Source organism: Borostomias antarcticus (assembly GCF_949987555.1).
Source record: "Borostomias antarcticus genome assembly, chromosome: 9".
Classification (NCBI taxonomy): Eukaryota; Metazoa; Chordata; class Actinopteri; order Stomiiformes; family Stomiidae; genus Borostomias; species Borostomias antarcticus.
This window is the reverse complement of record NC_140242.1, coordinates 21,854,151-21,876,768: the sequence shown is the minus strand read 5'-3', so window position 1 is coordinate 21,876,768 and position 22,618 is coordinate 21,854,151. Positions and strand designations below refer to the sequence as shown.

General features: G+C 44.1%; 1 protein-coding gene across 1 annotated transcript in view; it reads right to left on the bottom strand.

Moving 5' to 3' along the window:
• LOC311313335 (radixin) overlaps nt 1-22,576 on the bottom strand; it is a 41,605-nt gene extending 19,029 nt beyond the window's left edge. Inside the window, exons 1-3 of the mRNA XM_084443459.1 lie at nt 22,473-22,576; nt 11,725-11,822; nt 219-302 (exon numbers count right to left, since the gene is read on the bottom strand). Of these exons, the coding sequence (XP_084299585.1) occupies nt 219-302; nt 11,725-11,736 (96 nt within the window). The 5' untranslated portion in view covers nt 11,737-11,822; nt 22,473-22,576. The remainder of the gene's footprint in view (nt 1-218; nt 303-11,724; nt 11,823-22,472) is intronic.
• Between the last annotated feature and the right edge of the window lie 42 nt (nt 22,577-22,618).

The window sequence follows — 22,618 nt, the reverse complement described above, 5'->3', positions numbered from 1 at the left end:
CAGCACTAAATGAAAAGCCGGGTGGGTTTTAAAAATGCGTGCTAGCAGGTTCGGAGATTCTACTGGCTGTTGCGAGCGCAGTTTCGGACAATGTGATTGGTTGTCGTTGCGTGCGGCAGACACGCCTTCCGCCATACGTTGACGGACACGCATCAAACGCAAGAGTGTGAGCGCAGCATTATATAGTTCATATTTCTATAAGATTTCTGTAAGATTACCTGGTCGAAGAGCTGTTTGCCTGTGGTGTTGGGCTGGATGGCAAACTCCAGCTCCGCATCCATGGTGGTCACCCGCACATTGATCTGTAAAGACACACACACACACACACAAACACACAAACAGGCATATTATTAACATATCAATCATTGTGGTGGATGTTTTCATGTTCTTACAGTTATAAACTCTGTGGTTATTTACACCAGAGTAACAGTAGTTAGAGCCTCCTGCTGGGAGAGAGAGAGTATCTGGAGTGTGTAGCTACTCTGGAAGTATTATTTAACTGCGTGTGGCCTACAGTAGTGCTCTAGCAGGTCCTATCTAAACTGGTCTACAGTAGTGCTCTAGCAGGTCCTATCTTAACTGGTCTACAGTAGTGCTCTAGCAGGTCCTATCTAAACTGGTCTACAGTAGTGCTCTAGCAGGTCCTATCTAAACTGGTCTACAGTAGTGCTCTAACAGGTCAAAGTGAGCAGACTTGGCTGGACGTGCGGTGTGAGCCTCCTACTGGACATATGACTACCACTGGTAAAACATACCGTGCCTGTCAGGGCCTCGTATGACTAGAGGTGTGTATGTGTGTGTGTGTGTGTGTGTGTGTGTGTGTTCTGTTTCCTATCAGACATCTATATATACCCGTCACCTGTGGTAGCACATCTGAACACACACTAGTGTTGTCAAAATACCAAAATTATAGCTTATGACGATACATGCTAAAAATATCTCTACCGATACTGAAACGATACCACGGCAAAAACCTAAAACATCAGGAAAAGTAGGCTAATGGAATAATACAATGTCAGGTGCAGCCTACTGATCTCAGTGTTTGCTGTCTGTTGAGGCAGAGCAGGAATGTCAAATGTTTAAACTAAATAAATATATTTTATTTTATTATTTTATTCATAAAAAAACAACAACTCTACTTTTTAAAATAAGCTTGGGGGATGTTACAATTATAAACTGAAAGTGCCTGCTCTGCTCCACTAGTCTGACACTCAGATTGAATTGCCATTCAGATTCAGGGGCGGGAGCCAGGCTACTGATCCTCTCCTTAACTCTGTCCGCGTGCAGCAGAGTGGGTCGCAGCCTCGCAGCACAGAGCAACGGTGTTCCCGTTACGGCATGACGAGCTCCTGAGTTTACAGATTGCCTCATTAATGTTGTGAGTTTCCCCAGCTATTAGCATTGGGTTTAAATACGAAGTATTGCCAAATAGGCGCTTTAGCTTTGGAAATCCTCCACCAAAGGTTTGCAGAAATAATTCATTGTAAAGCACTTTGGATAAAAAGTGGTATATACTGTAAGTGCAGTCCATTTACCATTTACTATTCATTTACTAAACACGCACGCACAGACGTACACACAGGGTACTAGAAGTCCCAAATCCCACATCAATCTCAACTGCAGAAGTTGCTTACTGTTTGGTCCGTTACTGCTCAGAAAGGGTGAACTGTCCCTTTAAGATGAACAGAAGAGAGCTGGCTCACAGACATGAACATGCCTGGAGACAACCCTACAATCCCCACCACACACAGATCAAATGGCACAAAGGAACCAGCCTACAACATGGCTTGGGGTCAGAAGATGATTGATAAATGAGTCATGTGCCCACTCCTCTGTAGAAAAGATACCTCAAGACTGTTCTGAATCAGCAAGAGGACCTGGTTCTGTTCTGAATCAGCAAGAGGATCTGGTTCTGTTCTGAATCAGCAATCAATCAATTAATCAATCAAAGCTTTATTTAGCTTTATTTGTATAGCGCATTTCATACTCAGAGGCAACACAATGCGCTTTACAGAGAACAAGGGAGGTGGGCATACGTCCCACCCCTACATATTCCAGAGGGAAGCAAAAAAACACTATCACCCAGGGGCCAGATAAGTGAGCTGTAAAAATTCTTCCCTGACCCCTCTCAACAAGGCGATCGAGCAAGCTCCTGGAGTATGTTTGTCTACCGGCTAAGAACATTTATAAAGCAATAAATAACATTAAATTACATTTTCAGAGTAAGAGAGGCTAAAAACATCATAGGAGAGACATGGCAAACACTGGTGTATGTCTGTGTGTGCGTGAATGTGCCTGCGCCCAGATAGAGGCAGGGGTTGGGGTAGGGAGGGGGTAGGAAAAGGATACGGACCCGGGTTAGGGGAGGAATCAGCAGGAGGATCTGGTTCTGATCTGAATCAGCAGGAGGACCTGGTTCTGTTCTGAATCAGCAGGAGGACCTGGTTCTGATCTGAATCAGCAGGAGGACCTGGTTCTGATCTGAATCAGCAAGATGACCTGGTTCTGATCTGAATCAGCAAGATGACCTGGTTCTGATCTGAATCAGCGAGGGGAGTCTTGTGACTTGGCTTCACTGGCCCTGCATGAATGAGCGAGTGAGCTTTACTGCTACATCATCACTACAACCCCTCAATTATTCACTGCTTCATACAGTAAATACATACAGTACTTTCTCCTGGGTGGAGAGAGAGAGAGAGAGAGAGAGAGAGAGAGAGATGCTTTTCGTTTAGCTGTATTCCTGAGTGAATCTCTTTTCTGGTGAGTTCATTGTATGGCATTTGCTGTGGGCCTGTGACACTGACAGTGGTGCAGAGCTTCGGGAGAGCAGACACAGTTTGGCCAAAGCAGGAGAATGAGATAAAACTCTATACAGTATATATGCTGCAGAATTTGGTTCTGCACTGTGGTTTAGGGTCCAGAGACTTTTTTGTAGGGTCCAGAGAGTTTTTCTGCAGCACCGTGGCAGAACATTAAGATGGCAGACAAAATATCTTCCCCGTCAGCGTAACCTAACATCTTTTTTGTCATGAGACTACATCAAGCTGTTTAGCAGTAAACATAAAACAGTAAACCTTCTTATTCCCAACTGGAAAACACAGTATACTACGAAACAGACAGAACACACACACACACACGTGCAAACATACACACACACACACACACACACACAGATGTGCAAACACACACACACCCACACAGACATACCAGTGGCATCAAACACACATACTGTACACACAAGCAATGCATGTCTAATGCTATCACCTCTATACCATGTGAGCAAGCCTGGTGTTCCACATAGAGTCCTCTCTACTGCAGTGATATACAAAGAGGAGAAACAGTATAGTACTACAACCCTGTCCTCATACTGCATCATCCTGAAGACAGAGAGAGAGAGAGAGAGAGAGAGAGAGAGAGAGAGAGAGAGAGAGAGAGAGAGAGAGAGACTGGCTCAGTATCAGTACAAGCCAAAGGTACTACTGTTGCATCAGCTGTGTGTGTGTGTGTGTGTGTGTGTGTGTGTGTTGTAGAAGAGAAAGCTCAGTCCTTTGAGAATGGACAAGAAGAAAGGGATAGGAGACAAAAGGAAGGGGGTTGAGGTAGAGAGGAGGTGGAGACAGAGGGGAGTAGAGAAGGGCAGGGCTAATTGAGGCTACGTTTACACTATACATTTTCATTTTAAAACAGCATTTTAAAACTAAAACGATCTCCGTCTACGCAAGCGTTTTAGCACCGTTTCAGAAAAACACTCCTGAAAATGCATATTACGTAACCATTCACGTACACTGGACAGGTGCACGACAGGAAGCAGTCTACTCTGCGACTGCTGAATTGTCGGTACTAGCAATACTTTTTATCAAATAATCAAAAATATAACTGTTGTCTGTCAGTGCCATGGCAAGTATTTGGTAGACAAACAGTAAACAGATCTCATTCTATACTACGAGTCCCGCCTCCCTAACCCAATATCGCTAACAGGACTGCCTTCGCTGTTTCTTGCCAACGTGAGGCTGTAGCTACATCTGTCTGTAAGAGGTTGTAAGTTGCAGATAAGAAAATACTATGGAGGAAGAACAGCAATGGCAAAAAATAAGCCCAGAGATTTATTTGCTGAGACTGAGGTGGAACTGTACTTCCAATAATAAAAGGTCTTGTTTGACACTTTACCAAAGAACTACCTCACACACGCGCTCTCTACCTGGCCATTTCACAAGGTTGTCCATGAAAGACGTCACACAACACTTTCAAATAATGTTTCCCCCTTCTGTTTATGTAGGCTGTGGATTTTGGTTCTTTTGAAATAATCACTGGTAGTCAAGGTTTCAACATTTGAAAAAGTCTCCATTTCCGCCCGTACACACAAAGCAACCCAGAGTTTTCAAACTAAAACCTGGTCAGCAGAGTTTTCAAACGTCTCCATTTCAGGGGCTCTAAATAGGCCGGAGAAGTGTGGACGCTAGGCCTAAACATAGCAAACATTATGTGTTTTAAAACAAAAACGTATTAGTGTAAACGTAGCCTCAGCTCACTCTGTTCATCAATCACAAACAAGAGACACAAAGGATGGAGTTTCTGTGTGAATACAATCTCGCTCTATGCAGTCGTAAACATCACACAGCACAATAAACACAGGAGCCTAGCATCAGCCAGACCCCAAGACTCCACACACAAACACACAGTAAACATGGCTCGATGGAATCCCCCGTTTCAAAGCTATTTTAAGCGTGTGTGTGTGTGTGCATGCGTCTCCTGGGAGGTTCAGGGAGGACTGCCGTTTCAGTCACAATCCCAGGAAAGCCCTGTTTACATGTGAGCGGTTATGTTTAGAACATACAGGTAAATTTCTTTTTGGGGCTCAGGCAAACGGATTTGACGTAGATGTTCACGCGTCTGTTTGTGTGTGTGTATATGTGTGTGCAACAAAAACTAACTAAAAACTAGATGTGAAAAAACATTTTAGTTAACTGAAAAAAAAGAAAAAAAAGAAAGATAACTAACTAAAACTGTATTGTGTTTACAAAATTAACTAAAATGAAAAAAAAAAATATAGAAAATGTCTTTAGTTTTACTCTTTCATTTCATACATAAGCCCACTATTTTTAGTGACTGAAATCTATCCTCCTCTTAGCTGTGCCCATGCGTGGAAGTAACCTGATGTGCGCCAGATGGTTTGTTTCACACAGACTGAAACAACATGAGCTCGCGAGATCAAGATGGTCTCACGAGGCTAGCGCAGAAGAAAAAAAAAACTAACACTGAAACTAATAACTAAAACTAAGCATTCTCAAAAACAAACAAAAAATTAACTAGCAAACCTGCTTTAAAAACTATTTAAAACTAAACTGAAATTGAACACAAAAAGTTAAAACGATATAAAAATAAAAACTAATGAAAAATGCAAAACTACTAACCTTGGTGTGCATGTGTGCATGGGCTTACATACATGCACCCCAGCAGAGAACAGGTGGCTGAGTCTGTTTAACGCCTCAGTTGATTTTCATGTAATTTCCTAAAAGGACTGGTGGCCCTGTGTGTAAAACAGGGATTTAAACACTGATGGGCTAAATACAAATGGAGGAGGATTAACCCTCCTTAAAGCATCCCAGGGGATGACCAGGGTCATGTAACCAACTGACAGTGGAGCTAGCGCAGAGCATAGCTCCACTCTACAGAAACACTGCCAATGCCAACTCCAGTTTCTCCCCTTAGACTCTGTCCACCTGTATTAACAGTCAGACACTGCACACTGTAACACTGCTGACAAGCTGATCAGGAGGGCGGGCTCTGTACTGGGGGTCAGCCTGGACTCGTTTCAGAGAGAAGAATGTTGGCCAAACTGAGGCCATCATGGATAATGGGCGAGGAGAGGAGCACCTCCAGCTGCAGACTGGTCCTACCACGGAGCTCTACGAAGCGCTTCCACAGCTTCTTCCTCCCAGCCGCCATCTGACTGTTCAGTGCATCACCTGACCGGCCTGGACCATGGATCGGAGTCAGCTTGGGGGGAGCTAATGCTGTGTTCCATTTGTATCGTAAATGTCGGGATTCTCGGGTTCGGTGTCAAAGTGGTCATCATATACGTCACCTGAACCCCTGGATTTCCACCATTTTACTTCGGACTTCATTTTACTTCGACTTCATCAACATCAGCTGCTGACGTCAATCAAGATGGATATTCCGTGCATCAACAATAAGTGAAAGTGAATAAGTGACTTTATTAGCGCTTCTGTATTATTTGTCTCATCAAGTTCGTATGCGCAAAACAGCATAATTTGTTGATATCAACCGGTATTGGTAACAATGGCTAACAATAGCTAAAAAAGATGGGGCGAAAGTGGGGTTTTCTAGTTTTTTTCTGGAACGCATTCAACTGGGATGTGATGGGAATCCCAACATTTCCGATACAAATGCATAAGACATGCAGCATAAGACAGTTTGTTTTGGTGCTCAGATGTGTGCGCACACACACACACACACACACACACACACACACACACACACACACACACACACACACACACACACACACACACACACACACACACACACACACACACACACACGTATTGGGCCACCTACACATTAAACCTACATGAGCTTTTATGACATCCATTCTAAATTCCCCCCTTTGCAGCTATAAGAGCTTCCACTCTTCTGGGAAGGCTTTCAACAATTGAGTGTATGTGGGAATTTTTGCCCATTCATCCAGAAGAGCATTTGTGAGGTCAGACACTGATGTTGGACGAGAGGGCTTTACATCATCAAGCGCAATGCCAAGTGTTGGATGCATTTATTTCAATGTGCTACTCCGAGCTATAGAACCTCCTCTTATCCATCCATCCCCAGCCCCCAATCACTGCCACAGCCCATTACAGAATCATAGACAGCGATTACTTTACTTTATATAGGTTTTACTACTGAAAAAATGTGTCAGTAGTTTCCTATTATGCAGAAAGTGAAACCAGAGGTGCAGCAACGGCACACTGAAGATGCAATGGTAATATTATTTAATACTGCATAAACCAAATCATTTTGCAGCAGTTCAAAAACATAAAACACATTCTTATGCTTCATGAAGGGGTTTAGGATCCCATAACAACACAGGTAAGAATTGTAAGGAAAAAGAACCAGGATGAGGTAGGAAACTAAGGTTTTGGCTAGTCTGCTCAAAGTGCAATATTCTGTCTGGATCAGAATTTATCTTTTCACGAAGTTCGTTCAAATATTCCTATGAATATGCAGCGTCTGAAGTCCCTTCACTAGCCATGCATGGAGCTACGTACAGTAGCATGGAGCTACAGTATTAGCTATGTCCCACACGGTGCATGTTGCTGAAAACAGCACTCTTTTAGTGCATAACACTGTATAATTGTTATTATTCTAGACAGGTGTATTCCTGATTTGACTTGAATTGACCAACATGGTACAGCTTGAGATTGTAGACTATTGTAGACTTTGTTGCTGTACCTACAGTAATTACTAGTACCAATGTAATAAGTACTTAATTGTAGTACTTTTGTTGCCCTTTTGCTGTTTTTGTCTTTTTTGTTGTCTGTATTGCTGCAACACAAGAATTTCCCCTTGAGGATTAATTAAGTACTTATCTATCTTATGTATTGCTGAGGGGTTCACTCTGGTTCCTTTGTGCTGTAGTGATGTCCTCCTGGCCAAAAATAGCTTTTATGAAGGACTTTTAGTGTGTGTGTGTGTGTGTATGTGCATGTGTGTGTGTGCGCGCACACATGCACGCATGTGTGAGTGTCTCTGAGCACGGGAGATATACTGACACAGATAGCAGTGCAGCAGAACAAGATGTGTTTGAATTGATAGACACTTCTCACCAACTGTCAACCACACAACTGCAGACCTGAGATAGCTACTGTTACTGCTGTTGGTGGACCACAGAATGCTAAGCTACAGTAACACTAGGCCCCATTCTCAACCACCAGATCTGAGGCTAGGCATGCTAGGCTAATGATACTCTTTGGGTTATCTTTTCAGTTTCTGAGGTGTGTGTGTGTGTGTGTGCGAGCGCACCTATGTGTAAGCCTACTGTTCGTGTGTGTGTGTGTGAAACAGTAGGGTACCGGTTTGACGGAATACCTCTGTCATGATTTCATGCCTAGGAAGTCGGCAAAGCTAAGATTTGTGTGTGTATACTTAGCGACTGCCCACATAATATTATGGCTCACTCTGTGTGTGTGTGTGTGTGTGCGTGTGTTAGCAGAGGAGTGTGTGTGTTTTGTGTGGCCAGACAACCCTAATTAAATGCACAGCTGTTTGTAGCTAAGCTGGTTAACAGGGGCTTTAACAGTACAGAGAGCCCGTCTGGAGCTTTACGACTTCACCCCCCCCCCCCCCCCCCCTCACCTCCCGCCTTCCTCCTCCCCCTCCCTCTCCTCCTCCCTCCTCCTCCGTCTTCAACCCCCTTCCCTGGTCTCTCTGTTCTACTGTACTCCCTACGACACCTTCCCTCCCCTCTCCTGGTCTCTCTGTTCTACTCCCTATGACACCTTCTCTCTCCTCTCTCTTCGTCTTTTTCCCTTTCCTCCACATTCCATCTCTCATCCCCTCCTGTGCTCTTCCCCTTGTCCTCCTCAATCAATCAATCAAAGCTTTATTTGTATAGCGCATTTCATACCCAGAGGCAACACAATGCGAATCCTCTCCTTTCTTGAGTGAGTGTGTGTGTGTGTGTGTGTGTGTGTGCGCGCGCGTGAATGTGTGTGCACCTGTGTGTGTGAATGTCATTGTATGTGTGTGTGTGTGGTCTGGTTGAGTGGGGAGGAGTGGAGTTCACACCCTATAATTAGATGTTGTGTGACTTGGATAATTCCCATTATATTAATGAAAACTGGCCTCTGAAATATTTAAAGGCCGTGGAGTAGGAGACCTGGGGGGGGGGGGGGGGTACAACATGTGCAAAACGGCTCGATAAATCAATAATGCATCAAGTCCCACCTCACCTCGCACTGTATCGAAGTGAGGCTGATAAATGCTCGCTCACACATGCTAGACTTCTTGTCGATGTGTAAACACAGTCCTGACCGCAGTAAGAGGTGCTAGCCAGACAGACTCATTACGCCAGCGCACCCACGCACACAATCACACAATCACACAATCACACAATCACACACACACACACACACACACACACACACACACACACACACACACACACACACACACACACACACACACACACACACACACACACACACACACAGCGAGATAACCGTGTTTCTGGAAAAATAATATCACTCTCTCTTTCCCCCTTCATCTCTTGTTCCCCTCAGTCCCAGCTGCCCTGCTGTGTCCACATCTAGCCAGGGGCTGGACTTTCAGCCCTGACCCACAAGCACCTCTTTGAAAATCGAATGAACCAGGCACACCTAGGGACGTCTATTGAGTGTTTGAGAGAACCACTATTAAAATGTGCCCCCAGGGAGTACCGGCTCCGGGAGCAAACTCTCTGCTTTAATCACCAGGCCCTAGGTTGCCAGAAGGGCCGGGAATATTAACCTTTCAGAGCACAAAGGCCTCACCTAAACACAGCAGTGAATGAAGGTGGTTAGCTTGTTTACTTTCGATACGTATTCGAGTTTCCATATTCTATTCGAGTTTCTAGAGGGGTTTATAACCTAAGGCTTTAATCCAATCCAAACAGACATGTGCAACATCCATTCGACAACAACGGGATCATTTACTGCTTGTTTTTTTTTTTTTTTTTTTAAAGAAGCAATTAGGGTAACTTAATTTAATCCCAACAAAATGCTGACAATGATATGAAGGCTTGCTGGGGAGTTCTCCCCCCTGAGGGCCATCTGGTGGATCTGCTCGTTAACTCGCTGCTCTTTCACCGTCTACCCCCACTACCCTGTCTGTCTGTCCGTCTCTCTTTGTCTCCATCCCTATGCTTTTCAATATCACATGTTCATTCCAGATCCATAGCCACCGGCAGCCTGATTCCAGGGACTAATCCTGCTATCTGCCCGTCTGTCTATCCGTCTGTCTAAACGAATACACAAGCAGAACAGTATGTGGTCCTCTGTCTGTCTTTATGTTGCGTAGAACACCACAATACACGCCTGTGTCCTTCAGCCCAAAATAGAAAAGAAAGAGCTCTTTGTGTTTTCTATGAACACGTTTTAAGTTGGGCAACAATTCTGTGTGTGTTTGTGTGTGTGTGCATATGTGTGCATATGTGTGCGTATGTGTGCATGTGTTTAATCTGATGTCAGTATGTTTTGCAATCATTTTGTTTTGTGCTCAGGACATATTTGTGACACGCACATACTGACACGTGTGTGTGTGTGTGTGTGTGCGTGCTTGTGTGTGTGTGCTTGTGTGCGTGCCGTTTCTCTAGATGTGTTCTAACTTGTGGTTGCCATTCCAGTGTGTGACTCGCAGCATATGTGGCCAGGCCTGAGGAGTTTTGATGGAACACGGAACCCGGTAGGCTCCAACTACTAACGGCTAATGGTTCACTTATTGAGAGAGTCACAGAATATAACTATCTCGGTCTGTGGCTGGATGATAAACTCTCGTTCAAGTTTCATGTCAACACTAGCTTGCAAACTACGACAAAAAAATGGCTTCCTGTACAGAAACCGTTCCAGCTTCCCTATGTTCTGTAGGAAGAGAATTGTCCAAGCTGTCTTCTTGTCAGTATTGGACTATTGTGACACAATTTATAGACATGCCTCTGTGACAACATTGAAACCCCTCAACACTGTTTACCATTCCGCTCTGAGATTTATTACAGGCGATAGTTATGACACTCACCATTGCATTCTTTATGAAAAAGTTGCCTGGCCATCTCTGTCTTCAAGGCGTAACTATCACTGGTTTATGTTCATTCATAAAAGCATTGCTGGCAAACTTCCACTGTACCGGTCATCTCTGCTGGTTCAGAGTGTCGGCACTCAACAGACTCGATCGAATGATCTTCTTGTTTTTAAGGTCACTCGTTCTCGTACAGAACTTGGACGGGCTGCATTCAGTTATGATGCGCCGTATACCTGGAACTCTCTCCAACAAACATTGAAGCTAGAGCTGCTTCCCTCCGATACGGAGTTCAGAGCCATGGCTCTAGACATTCGTTCATCAACTTGTCACTGTTTTAGATCTTAATTGTATTATTGTTGTAAATTGCTTATGTTTTGTTGATGTTTGTGTTTGCTTGTGAGCTCGTCGGCATTGGAAATTAGGGAAACCTCAATTGCCCTACGAGTTTAAATAAAGGTTTGAAATGAAATGAAATGAAACCCTGGGACATTATGAAGCATTGTGATCTCACCTGCAGTGTTCAGGAGTCAGTCCTCATTATACAACAACCAGTTCCGACCAAGTTATTTGATTGGACAAGAGGCGTTCCATATGTGCTGATATTCAGTATAACAGCACTGGGACTTTTAACTATAAGTATCACTCCGCTGCACAGGTCCACAAACTCATTTGATACATTTCAAACGTTTTGTGTTGGCATTGTAGGATGGCCCTTCAATGTTTCCAAAAGCTTTCTGAACGTTGCACTTGTGATTTGACTCTGTTGCACTTTGTCGGTGGCTTGTTGTTTATCATAAACATTGTAAAATGATTTAGGGTGGCAAATGTCTTCGACCGAATCACAGCCGCGCTGATATTCAGTATAACAGCACTCTCTCTCTCGTGTGATATTGCTTAAATATTTCATCATGTCATTCTGTCTGAGGGGTATCTTACCGGTTTGGGCATTGTTCTCCTCTTTCAGCCCTTCCCTTTCTGAGGAAACACAAATAAGTCGTCCTCTGTCTCCTTCTCCCTCTTCTGGGCTCCACCGCCTGCAGGACACAACCACACGTCGATGTCAACAACAACAGAAGCAATGTAAACACTGAGGTCAACAAGAAGAACAATACAGAGACTGGAAGGGAAGTGAGAACGACAAAGAGAGAGAGACTGCATCACTTCTTCAGGTGAACGCAGTCTTGGTCTTGTCAATGTAATGGAAATATTACTCTGACTCTGAATGTTTGCCGACATTGAAAGAACTCATGAGATAAAGTCCTGTCTGTTGGATCCCATAGTTGTAATTAGTAGTGGTAGACATTTCCAGTAGTGGTCAGTGGTGTTTGCTGGCGGTGGCCTGGGGTAAGCTGAACTACAGGGTTAGCGGTAGCTAGGGTTGCAAAATTCTGGGAATATTCAAAGTGGAAACATGGGAATTAACGTGAATAAAGTGGGAATTTTGGGGCTATTTATACCAACTGTATTTACCTTGTCATAAACAGACAAATATAAACATTTTGTTTTGTCATAAGCAGATATGCAGGCAAACATGTCTAATAAGAATATTAAGTATGGCCGGATCCCAGAGGGAGTGGCCTATTGGGCCGCCGCTCCCAGAGGGTGGTTAGTTTAATCTCGGCTTGAGAGTTCATCACACAACAGCAACCCTGTCTGGTGTTGGAATTACGGTTGCGAGCTGAGATAGTCAAGGAGTTGTCTCTCCCTTTGGCATTGCCAACCGGCCCGGTTGTGTGACGAATCCTCAACAGTTAGTTGGGGGTAATTGGACACTAGGTCAGCGTCAATTGGCTACCAAATTGGAAGGAAACGGGATACAATCCTAAAATAAGTATATAAAATAAAATAAAAATGAAAAAAAGCTGTTATAGGTTACAAAAAATGTAAATTAAAAAAATTCCAGAGTTAACTTCGCATGGTAAATTTCCGGTAAGCTTCCGGAAATTTAACGGAAATTTTCCGCCCCTTTGCAACCCTAGCGGTAGCCTAGTTGACCTATGACACATACAGCAAGCCGTATGGAGCTGTATGGAGCAGTGTTAATTTTAACAGCAAATTTTGATTTAGTTTTAGTCATAGTCCTTTCATTAAAATGCTATTTAGTTTTAGTCATCGTTTTAGTAATCAGAATTGTTGAGTTTTAGTCTAGTTTTGACTAAGTTGAATGGCTTTGGTTAAAGTGTAATGCATTATTTAATAATTTCTCTAGAATTTCCAAACTCATATACTCCTGGAGGAAACATCTATTAGGCTGATGGACAAAGCTCCTGAATTACATTTCAATGTGCTCTCCTTGCTTGTGTTCAATGTTTTCTTAGCGTGAGCCATGACTTTCCCGGAAATCTCAGCTGGATCTCTTCCCAAATTGTCTAATTTTAATTTGTTCCTCATTTGATTTGTTCCGCATCGGCTGAGCATCGGCTGAACATCGGCATCGGCCGATGTTGGCCTTGTTGGCCTTGTTGACTGCCATCGGCCCATCGGCAAATAAAATTACATTCACCGATAGTAGTGGCCGATGTTGTCGCAACACTTACAGATTTTTTGTTGCAAAACATAGCCTACCCAGCTGCAGATTAAGAGAAGATTTGTGACGTAACGCCGCAAAGGCACGTGTAGTTTGCTTTCAAATTTAAGTGAAATAAAAATCGGCCTTTTGGAACCAAACACTTCATTTCTTTTGTTTCCCTGGCACAAAAGGGGGAATAAAATAAAATAAAAAATCGGCCATCGGCATCGACCGGATTGTTATTTTAAACATCGGCATCGGCCCAGAATTTTCGGTGCATCCCTATTCGTCATCATAAATAATTTTTCATTTAGCCATCGTCTGGTGACAACTAAATAAAGGTCGTTGATGAATAATTGTTGATTGATTGATTGTTGATTTGTTTTCGTCTACAAAATTAACACTGGTATAGAAAACATAAATCGGAAGATAAATCGATTGAATCAAGTTAAAATTCACCTTTCAAATCATCACACACTATTCTTTTCACTATCTATATTAATGACATTGTGAACTCTCTAAATGGCTGTTAGATTCATTTGTATGTTGATGATGCTATTTTATATTGTGTTGATGACTCCCAGAACCTTGCTATTGATCGCTTGCAGCTCTATTTTAATGCACTTCAGGATGTGTTTTTTTAAATTGGAGTTAGTTCTCAATAGTAACAAAACTAAGTTCATGTTGTTGACTAAAACCAGATATATTGACCCTAATGGTGCCCCTATAACTGCCTCTAGTGGCACCACTATTGAGAGAGTCACAGAATATAAATACATTGGGGTCTGTGTTTTGTGGACTTGGAGATGGCTTATGACCGGGTCCCTCGAGAGGTCTTGTGGACGGTTATACGGGAGTATGGGGTGAGGGGATCCCTACTTAGGGCCATCCAATCCCTGTACACCCAGAGCGAGAGCTGTGTTCGTGTCCTCGGCAGTAAGTCATCTTCCTTTCCGGTGGGGGTTGGCCTCCACCAGGGCTGCGCTTTGTCACCAATCCTGTTTGTGATTTTCATGGACAGGATATCGAGGCGTAGCTGCGTGGAGGTGGGTTTGCAGTTCGGTGAGCTGGGGATCACGTCGCTGCTATTTGCAGATGATGTGGTCCTGATGGCATCATCTGCCTGCGACCTCCAGCACTCTCTTGGTAGGTTCACAACTGAGTGTGAAGCGGCTGGGATGAGAATCAGCACTTCTAAGTTTGAGGCCATGGTTCTCAGCAGGAAACCGGTGGTCTGTCCGCTCTGAGTAGGAAATGAGTCCTTACCCCAAGTGAAGGAGTTCAAGTATCTGGGGGTCTTGTTCACGAGTGAGGGATCCATGGAGAGAGAGTTTGGCCGGAGAATCGGAGCAGCTGGTGCGGTTCTGCAGTCGCTTTACCGCACTGTTGTGACGAAAAAGAGAGCTGAGCCAAAAGGCAAAGCTCTCGATCTTCCGGTCTATCTTCGTTCCCACCCTCACCTATGGTCATGAAGGATGGGTCATGACCGAAAGAACGAGATCACGGATACAAGCGGCCGAAATGAGTTTTTTCCGGAGGGTAGCTGGGGTCTCCCTGAGAGATCGGGTGAGAAGTTCAGTCATCCGGGAGAGACTCGGAGTAGAGCCGCTGCTCCTTCGCGTCGAAAGGAGCCAGTTGAGGTGGTTCGGGCATCTCGTGAGGATGCCTCCTGGGCGCCTCCCTAGGGAGGTGTTCCAGGCGTGTCCAGCTGGGAGGAGGCCGCGGGGTAGACCCAGGACTAGGTGGCGGGATTAGATCTCTGCACTGGCCTGGGAGCGGCTAAAGATTCCCCAGGCAGAGCTGGTTGATGCTGCCAGGGAAAGGGATGTCTGGGGCCCCCTGCTGGAACTGCTGCCTCCGCGACCCGACCCCGGATAAGCGGATGGAGATGGATGGATGGATGTGTCTGGCTAGATGAAAGACTTACATTCAGGTACCATGTCACAAATCTTGCAAGCAGATTACGCCAGAAACTGGGCTTCTTTTACAGGAACAAAGACAGTTTTCCATAACCATCATTGTGTGCTGTATGAAAAGGTTGGTTGGCCCTCTCTAGCTGAGCGGCGTAACATACACTGGTTTTTATTCATTTTTAAGTCTCTTAATGGTAAACAACCCCCCTATTTATCAAACCTGTTGGACTGGAACTCTAGCTCCTATAGTACTAGATCAAGTGAACTGCTCATCGTCAAGACTTCCCAAATTACTACTAACCAAAAAACTGTAGCCTTTTCTTTTAATGCTCCACGCTCCTGGAACAAACTACAAAGCACTTTAAAGTTGAAAGAGATGCCTACTTTTGCACAGTTCCGAGCTCTTATTGTTAATCATTGCACTTCAGTTTGTAGTTGTTTTTAATACTCAAATTTGTATTTTTAGTTTTTTAGCCCTAGGTGTTTAAATATGTTATTTCTATCCCTTTTAGCATTTTACTTTGCCTGTTATGTATATTGTGTTTTAACTCATCTGCACTGGAAATGTACTTTATGTAGTGTACTCTCGAGTCTAAATAAAGGTTGAATGAATGAATGAATGAATGAATGAACTGAAACAAATTCCCCCCAAACTATTGAATGAAGGGGGAAATGTACAGTATGTAACTAATAACACAAACGACTCTAAACTGTTCAGGCAGATAGTTTGAATCTGTAGGCCGAGGGGAATCCATTGTTACACCTCTTGACATTTGGTTGATCTTACTGACCACTAGATCGACCAGACTATTGTTCTGAATCACTAACGTTATTAGCATTAGTGAACGGAGTAAAATATTGAGAAAATTAATATCGCGGCTAGAGGACATTTTCGGTTCATTATGAGAATGCAACGGGACATAAAGCTAGTTACTTTACTGGCCCCCCAAATCATTTTGCAACTGGTTTCGTTTATTCTCGTGAATAGGCTGCAGAACCACCATTACAGGCAAGACCGTAGCCAGCTAGAGATATGGCACGCTGCACATTTCTTCAGTTATAGCATAGATACCTCACTTACACCTTGCAACTTAGAACCCCCAAAATACTACTCTGAAACAAACCAGAGACAGAGAGCGAGGAGAATAAGAAAATGAACAACTGTGAGAGAGACAGAGACAGATGGAGCGAGTAAGAGAGCACTGAAGACCTCCCTAATATGTGGAGCCCATAGATACAGCGGGGACAGAAATAGGCTCTCCTAATTCAGTAATGGAAAGCGGCCCTGTGGAGGGATGTGATAGCCAGAACCAGCAGGGCTGTGTGTAGGCAATGAGGTTTAGCTAAGGGGAGGTAAACTGACTCTCTCTCTCATTCTCACTTCCTCAGCACACTAGCCAGGGATAGGCAGGAGGGGACAAGAGAGAGATTGTTTTATCCTGCCATACCAACAGAACACTTGATCAATGAAATTCTTGTGCATAAATTGTTAGATTTTTGATTGTCAACCCTTTTTGGCAATATTTCCTGTGTACTGTATGTCATGCCAATAAAGCTTGAATTTGAGAGAGAGGGAGAGAGAAAGAGACAGAGAGAGAGAGAGAGAGAGAGAGAGAGAAAGAGAGAGCGAGAGAGGGAAAGAGAGAGGCTATGATATGACCTACCTAGAGACGTAGAGAGCTGGCTGCTGGCTCTAAGAATGTCAGACAGCTTTACAATGGAATTCAGGGACAGATCTTGAAGGTTACAGGAGCTACTTTAGATATAGCCTCTCTCCAGGCTCAAATATTACGTTGAATCACTGCGCTCTGCACTGTAAGAGCCACATTGCCACCCAAGCTGGTGTTCTGAGGGCCTATCGACGGGTCAAAATTGAAAGAGTGACAGGTCGTAGCAGCAAATCAGAGATGCGAACCCGGGTGGGCGGGGTCAGGTTGGGTGGGAGCTCCTGATCATGAAAGTCATTACTGATTGGTGTCACGAAAGCGCGATTCCGGCGCTACTAATAAAAAAGAGTCCCAGACCCATAGAGATCTGCAGCTAGCAGTAACATAGTTAGTTTACGTAGTGTATCAGCAAAATAATTCTCATGGGTCTGGCATTGAGACTACTTTAGATAAACTAGGGTTGCAAAGGGGTGGAACATTTTCGGTAAATTTCCATGGGAAGTTAAGCTCGGGAATTTTGGAAATGTTGATCTTTTTCTGTAGCCTAGAACAGCTTTTTTCAACAATTTTTATTTAATTTTATATACTTATTTTAGGATTTTATCCCGTTTTATCCAATTTGGTAGCCAATTGACCCTGACCTAGTGTCCAGTTCCCCCCTACTAACTGTTGAGACTTCATCACACAACCGGTCGGCAATGTGAAAGGGAGAGACAACTCCTTGACTAACACAGCTCACAACCATAATTCCAACACCAGACAGGGTTGCTGTTGTGTGACGAACTCTCAAGCCAAGATTAACCTAACCACCCTCTGGGAGCAGTGGCCCAATAGGCCGCTCCCTCTGGGATCCGGCCATACTCGGATCTGGCGAGACCATCGGTTCCCGGTGGGCAGCTGCACCGGAATACAATGCATTAGACTGCTACACCACCTGCAGACCCCTATAACAGGGAACTTAAATGTAGCCTAGTTGGGGAAAAAATAACATAATTTAATGCAAATTCAGTTGAATTTCAACCCTGTACTGTGCATTCATCCATCACATGCACAGCTAATTCCTAGCATCCTGCACACCAAGAGGGCAGTAGAATCCATTAAAGTTCTACTCACAAAAAGATTAAGCAAAAAATGAAGATTTTACAATTTGAATCGGAAATGTTTGCCTGCATGTCTGCTTATGACAACAACAACAAAAAAAAAATATATATATATATATATATATACAGTAGGACCCCACTCATCCGAACTTCAGAGATCCGAACCTCCCGGTCTACCGGACAGGCTTAAAAAACGTTGTTTTTTTTTAGCCTGCTATCTGGTTACTGGTGGGATTTTCATTACAGTACTGTAGGCCTATTTGCATTTAAATCTGTCATAATAAACACGTACTGTATCCTACTGTGAATAAAAACAGAACTACTGTATGTAGACCTACATGTTGCCTGTAGGCTGTAGCCTACTGTCACGTTTAATTTATTTGTTACTTTAATGTCGAGCGCAAAACGCAAACGAGTCTGCTGCGCGAGAGCTGCATTCCTTGGTAGCCAGAAAGCGCGTCAGCAACCTGAAGCAGAGGAGTATCGAGTCATTTTTCGTTCCCAGTTAATGGACTTCAGGAACACAGACGTGTTGTAAGCATGTAGATTAGCCTACAGTATTTGTTAAATAATAGCCTACAGCCTAGGCCATGTTAGCCTACATCGGTTGTTTAGGCTGCAATAGCCTAAGACACGACAACTTGTCTGTCATTTCATTTATTTATTTATTATCATTTGCTCTAATTGTTCTAATGTTGGGTTGTTTTTAGGCTATACCATTTTGTTCTGCGAATACAATAGCCTATCGATGCAGCGTAGGCTAGGCCTCATTTGAGAATAAAGTACTGTATTTGATCAAAACATGCACTCAAGTGGAAATTTGTTTATTTTATTCTAGGCTACTGTAGGCCTAATATAGGCTAGGCTGTATGAGTTTAGTTGGCTATTTGATTGCAATTTTGATGCATTTTTACAAGTAATTAAGGGTATTTATCGGTCTATTATGAGTCTATATGAAACAAGTACCACTTATTGAATTTGGTGCATTTTAACATAGGTTTCAGTCAATTTCAATTTCAGACATTTCAGAGATACGACCGACCTTCGGTCCCGTTGGGTTCGGATAAGTGGGGTCCTACTGTATATATATATATATATATATATATATATATATATATATATATATATATATTAGGGTTGTTATAAATTTTAAAGAATTTCATTAATCGATAACTGTTAACCTTAACAAACAATAGTCGATAAGAACGTCCCACGCTGGACTGCACTTTGCTCGCTTCATTTCTTTTGTCTTCTTCCGCTGTGTTGTTGAAATTCCCCAGCATCTCAATTAGCCTTCACTACATGGCGTGGCGCCCAGCATGTGCAGTCAGACCTTAAATCATGATTTCACGCAACTCCCGTTGATAATGTTCGTTAAATAAAAAAAAGCTCCATTCCATAAACAAACAATTAATCGAATGTGGTCAGAGTTTGAGTGGGGGAATGGGGAAGAGCTTTTGGCCGGTCTGGGCAGAGCATGACGACCTCTGATTTCCACACCCACCTGGGGGTGACCTCCACCTGCGAGGTCATTAACAGCATCCGGAACCTTCCAGTAGGACACAGCTACTCAATGTGTGTAGACCCCACACTCATAAACCTGGCAGGGAGAGGTTTTTGGAGTTTGTGTGTGTGTGTGTGTGTGTTTTGACTGACCCCATTCATGCACCAATGCTGGAGGGTCACTCTCAGACGGATACAGCTTCCAGGTCTCCATTCATGCAGAAAGAAACTGGCTCTCTTCAGTGCACATTAATCTCTTCCATCCATCCCTCCCTCCCTCCCTCCCTCCCTCCCTCCCTCCCTCCCTCCCTCCCTCCCTCCCTCCCTCTCCTTCCCCTTCTGACATCTTAGCATTTCACAGGCCAGTTTGCAGGCTGTGACCAAGGCTTCTTCACACACATAACTAGTTAAATACAGAGCCTCTTACTTCACGTAACATGTCTTTTCCAGACCCGAATCCAGAGAACCCTGCTCCACTTGCACAATCCCTCTGTGCTGAACACATGAGCCTGGGGATTGGTGTGTGTTTGAGAGTGTGTGCGTGTGTGTGAGAAAAAAGTGTTTGTGTGTGTGTTTGGAGAGCTAACATCGAGGACATCTCCAGTGGGGTTGGGGGGAGTGACAAGGACAAGAGGCCATACACCAGCACAACAGCTGTGACAACACACACACACACACACACACACACACACACACACACAGAGAAACAACTGCTGCTCAGCCTTCCTCACACCATACTGCCCAGGCCTGCTGCACTGTGGTCCTTCAGAGAGAAGCTCTTTGCCAGCTGTTCTCAAATGTTTGCGACGCGTTCTCTGGAGTGACGAATCACACTTCTCCATCTGGCAATCTGATGGACGAGTCTGGGTTTGGCGGTTTCCAGGAGAACGGTACTTGTCTGACTGCATTGTGCCAAGTGTGAAGTTTGGTGGAGGGGGGATTATGGTGTGGGGTTGTTTTTCAGGAGCTGGGCTTGGCCCCTTAGTTCCAGTGAAAGGAACTCTGAATGCTTCAGCATACCAAGTGATTCTGGACAATTCCATGCTCCCAACTTTGTGGGAACAGTTTGGGGATGGTCCCTTCCTGTTCCAATATGACTGCACACCAGTGCACAAAGCAAGGTCCATAAAGACATGGATGAACGATTTTGGTGTGGAAGACCTTGACTGGCCTGCACAGAGTCCTGACCTCAACCCGATAGAACACCTTTGGGATGAATTAGAGCGGAGACTGCGAGCCAGGCCTTCTCGTCCAACATCAGTGTCTGACCTCACAAATGCGCTTCTGGAAGAATGGTCAAAAATTCCCATAAACACACTCCTAAACCTTGTGGAAAGCCTTCCCAGAAGAGTTGAAGCTGTTATAGCTGCAAAGGGTGGGCCGACGTCATATTAAACCCTATGGATTAAGAATGGGATGTCACTTAAATTCATATGCGTGTAAAGGCAGATGAGCGAATACTTTTGGCAATATAGTGTAATATATATATATATATATATATATATATATATATATATATATATATATATATGAAAACAAAGACATGGGTGCAATCCTGAATACTGCCTGCCTATAATGTATCTTGGGCCATGTAAGTGGCTGTTTCAGCCCTGGGCATGTCACATCCTCCTGAAAGCTTCATTTCCTGAGTGATGCACAGCTCAGCTGATGAAGCAGTGACAGAGATGGGATCCCCCTGGCGCTGCCGGGGCGGCGGAGGAGGGAGAAACCGAAGCATGCAGCACGGCGGTAACCAGATAGCATCAGTCTACCTGCCATGTGGGTCACAGTCACACAGCAGGGAGGAACAGCCGTTCGCAAAACGTTACAGAGCACCTTGCATTGCATACAGTACGCCTATGCTTTTTCTGTTATAAGATGATTCTTGGGACTGGAAACGGGTGCCCTGTGCAACTGAGGCATTAATTCCCATTCAACCCTTTGCTGCCAAAGATATCATGAGCCCCACCATATTTGTTGGTCATGTGAGAAGCAGCTTTGCAGGAAATGTTGTTTATGGATGAGGATCCTGATCAAGAAATCTGCAGCTGAGGAGTTATGGAGTACAGAGTGGCGCTTAAAGAAATATAAGACCTGCAGTAGAGAGGATAGCTTCTCAAATGAGTTGTAACTCCCCATGGGGGCATGGACGTTGAGCAACAGGCAGATGTGAGTGACTGGGACAATGGCCAATTACAACAGAATCTCCATGAAACCTGGCCAATCAACAGGCCTAATTGTCAAACGTCACCGTAGCATATGTTTGGGCCAGATGGAACAGTCCGCACCCTGCAGTCAGGACGCACAGCCGCGCCGAGCGGTGGTAGGGACTACCTGTGTATGACCGCTCCAAGCTTTCTGTGCGAGATGCTCGGCGAGATAGGCCACGCTGGTCGCGAGATTATAGCGGGAATTAACAAACAACGAACTGTAGTGACAAAGTTCCCCCAAATAAGAGAAAAAGGCGCGTTGTCAGCACTTGCAACAAAGTTGCAGACCGCGCAAGAAACTGTTCCCGCTGTTCCTACACAGAAGGCAAGCCGCACTGCCATGATAAAAAATGCTGAATGAATGAATTATATGAGAATGGGGTAAATTGTCTCGATAGGGATGAGCGCAGTAGGAGGACAACTCTTCTCTAAGTCATAGGTTAAGCTACATCTGTAGGTAATAATTAATTAGGGTACCTAGACTAAATTATCAACAGAATAGCCTAGGTTACATGGGGTGAACCATACCATGCCCCTCGTTGTTAGTTCACTGAATGTTTTGGTCATGTTAGACTATATTCCAAAATCCAAATGATAGGAAGCTATGTAGGCTAATAACCTGTAGGCGTAAGCTACCCACTGTTTCTCATCTAATATTTTAGAATAGCTCGCGTATGTTAGCCTACACACGGTAGCCTACCCGTTTCAGGGAGTTTAAACACTTGGCCTATCTCCTAGGTAAGGACAATCGAATAAATGCACCCGTTAGGGTACAAACTCACCTCAGACGAAGGACTGTTGAGAAAACTGCAAACTATCTTCCACCGGCCCACGACGTAACCGACTTTATACGTCCAATGAAACGATAGCGTTTGGTTTCCCGTTAGAAGGCTACCCCGCTATTCCAGGGAACGTTATGCGCAGCCAG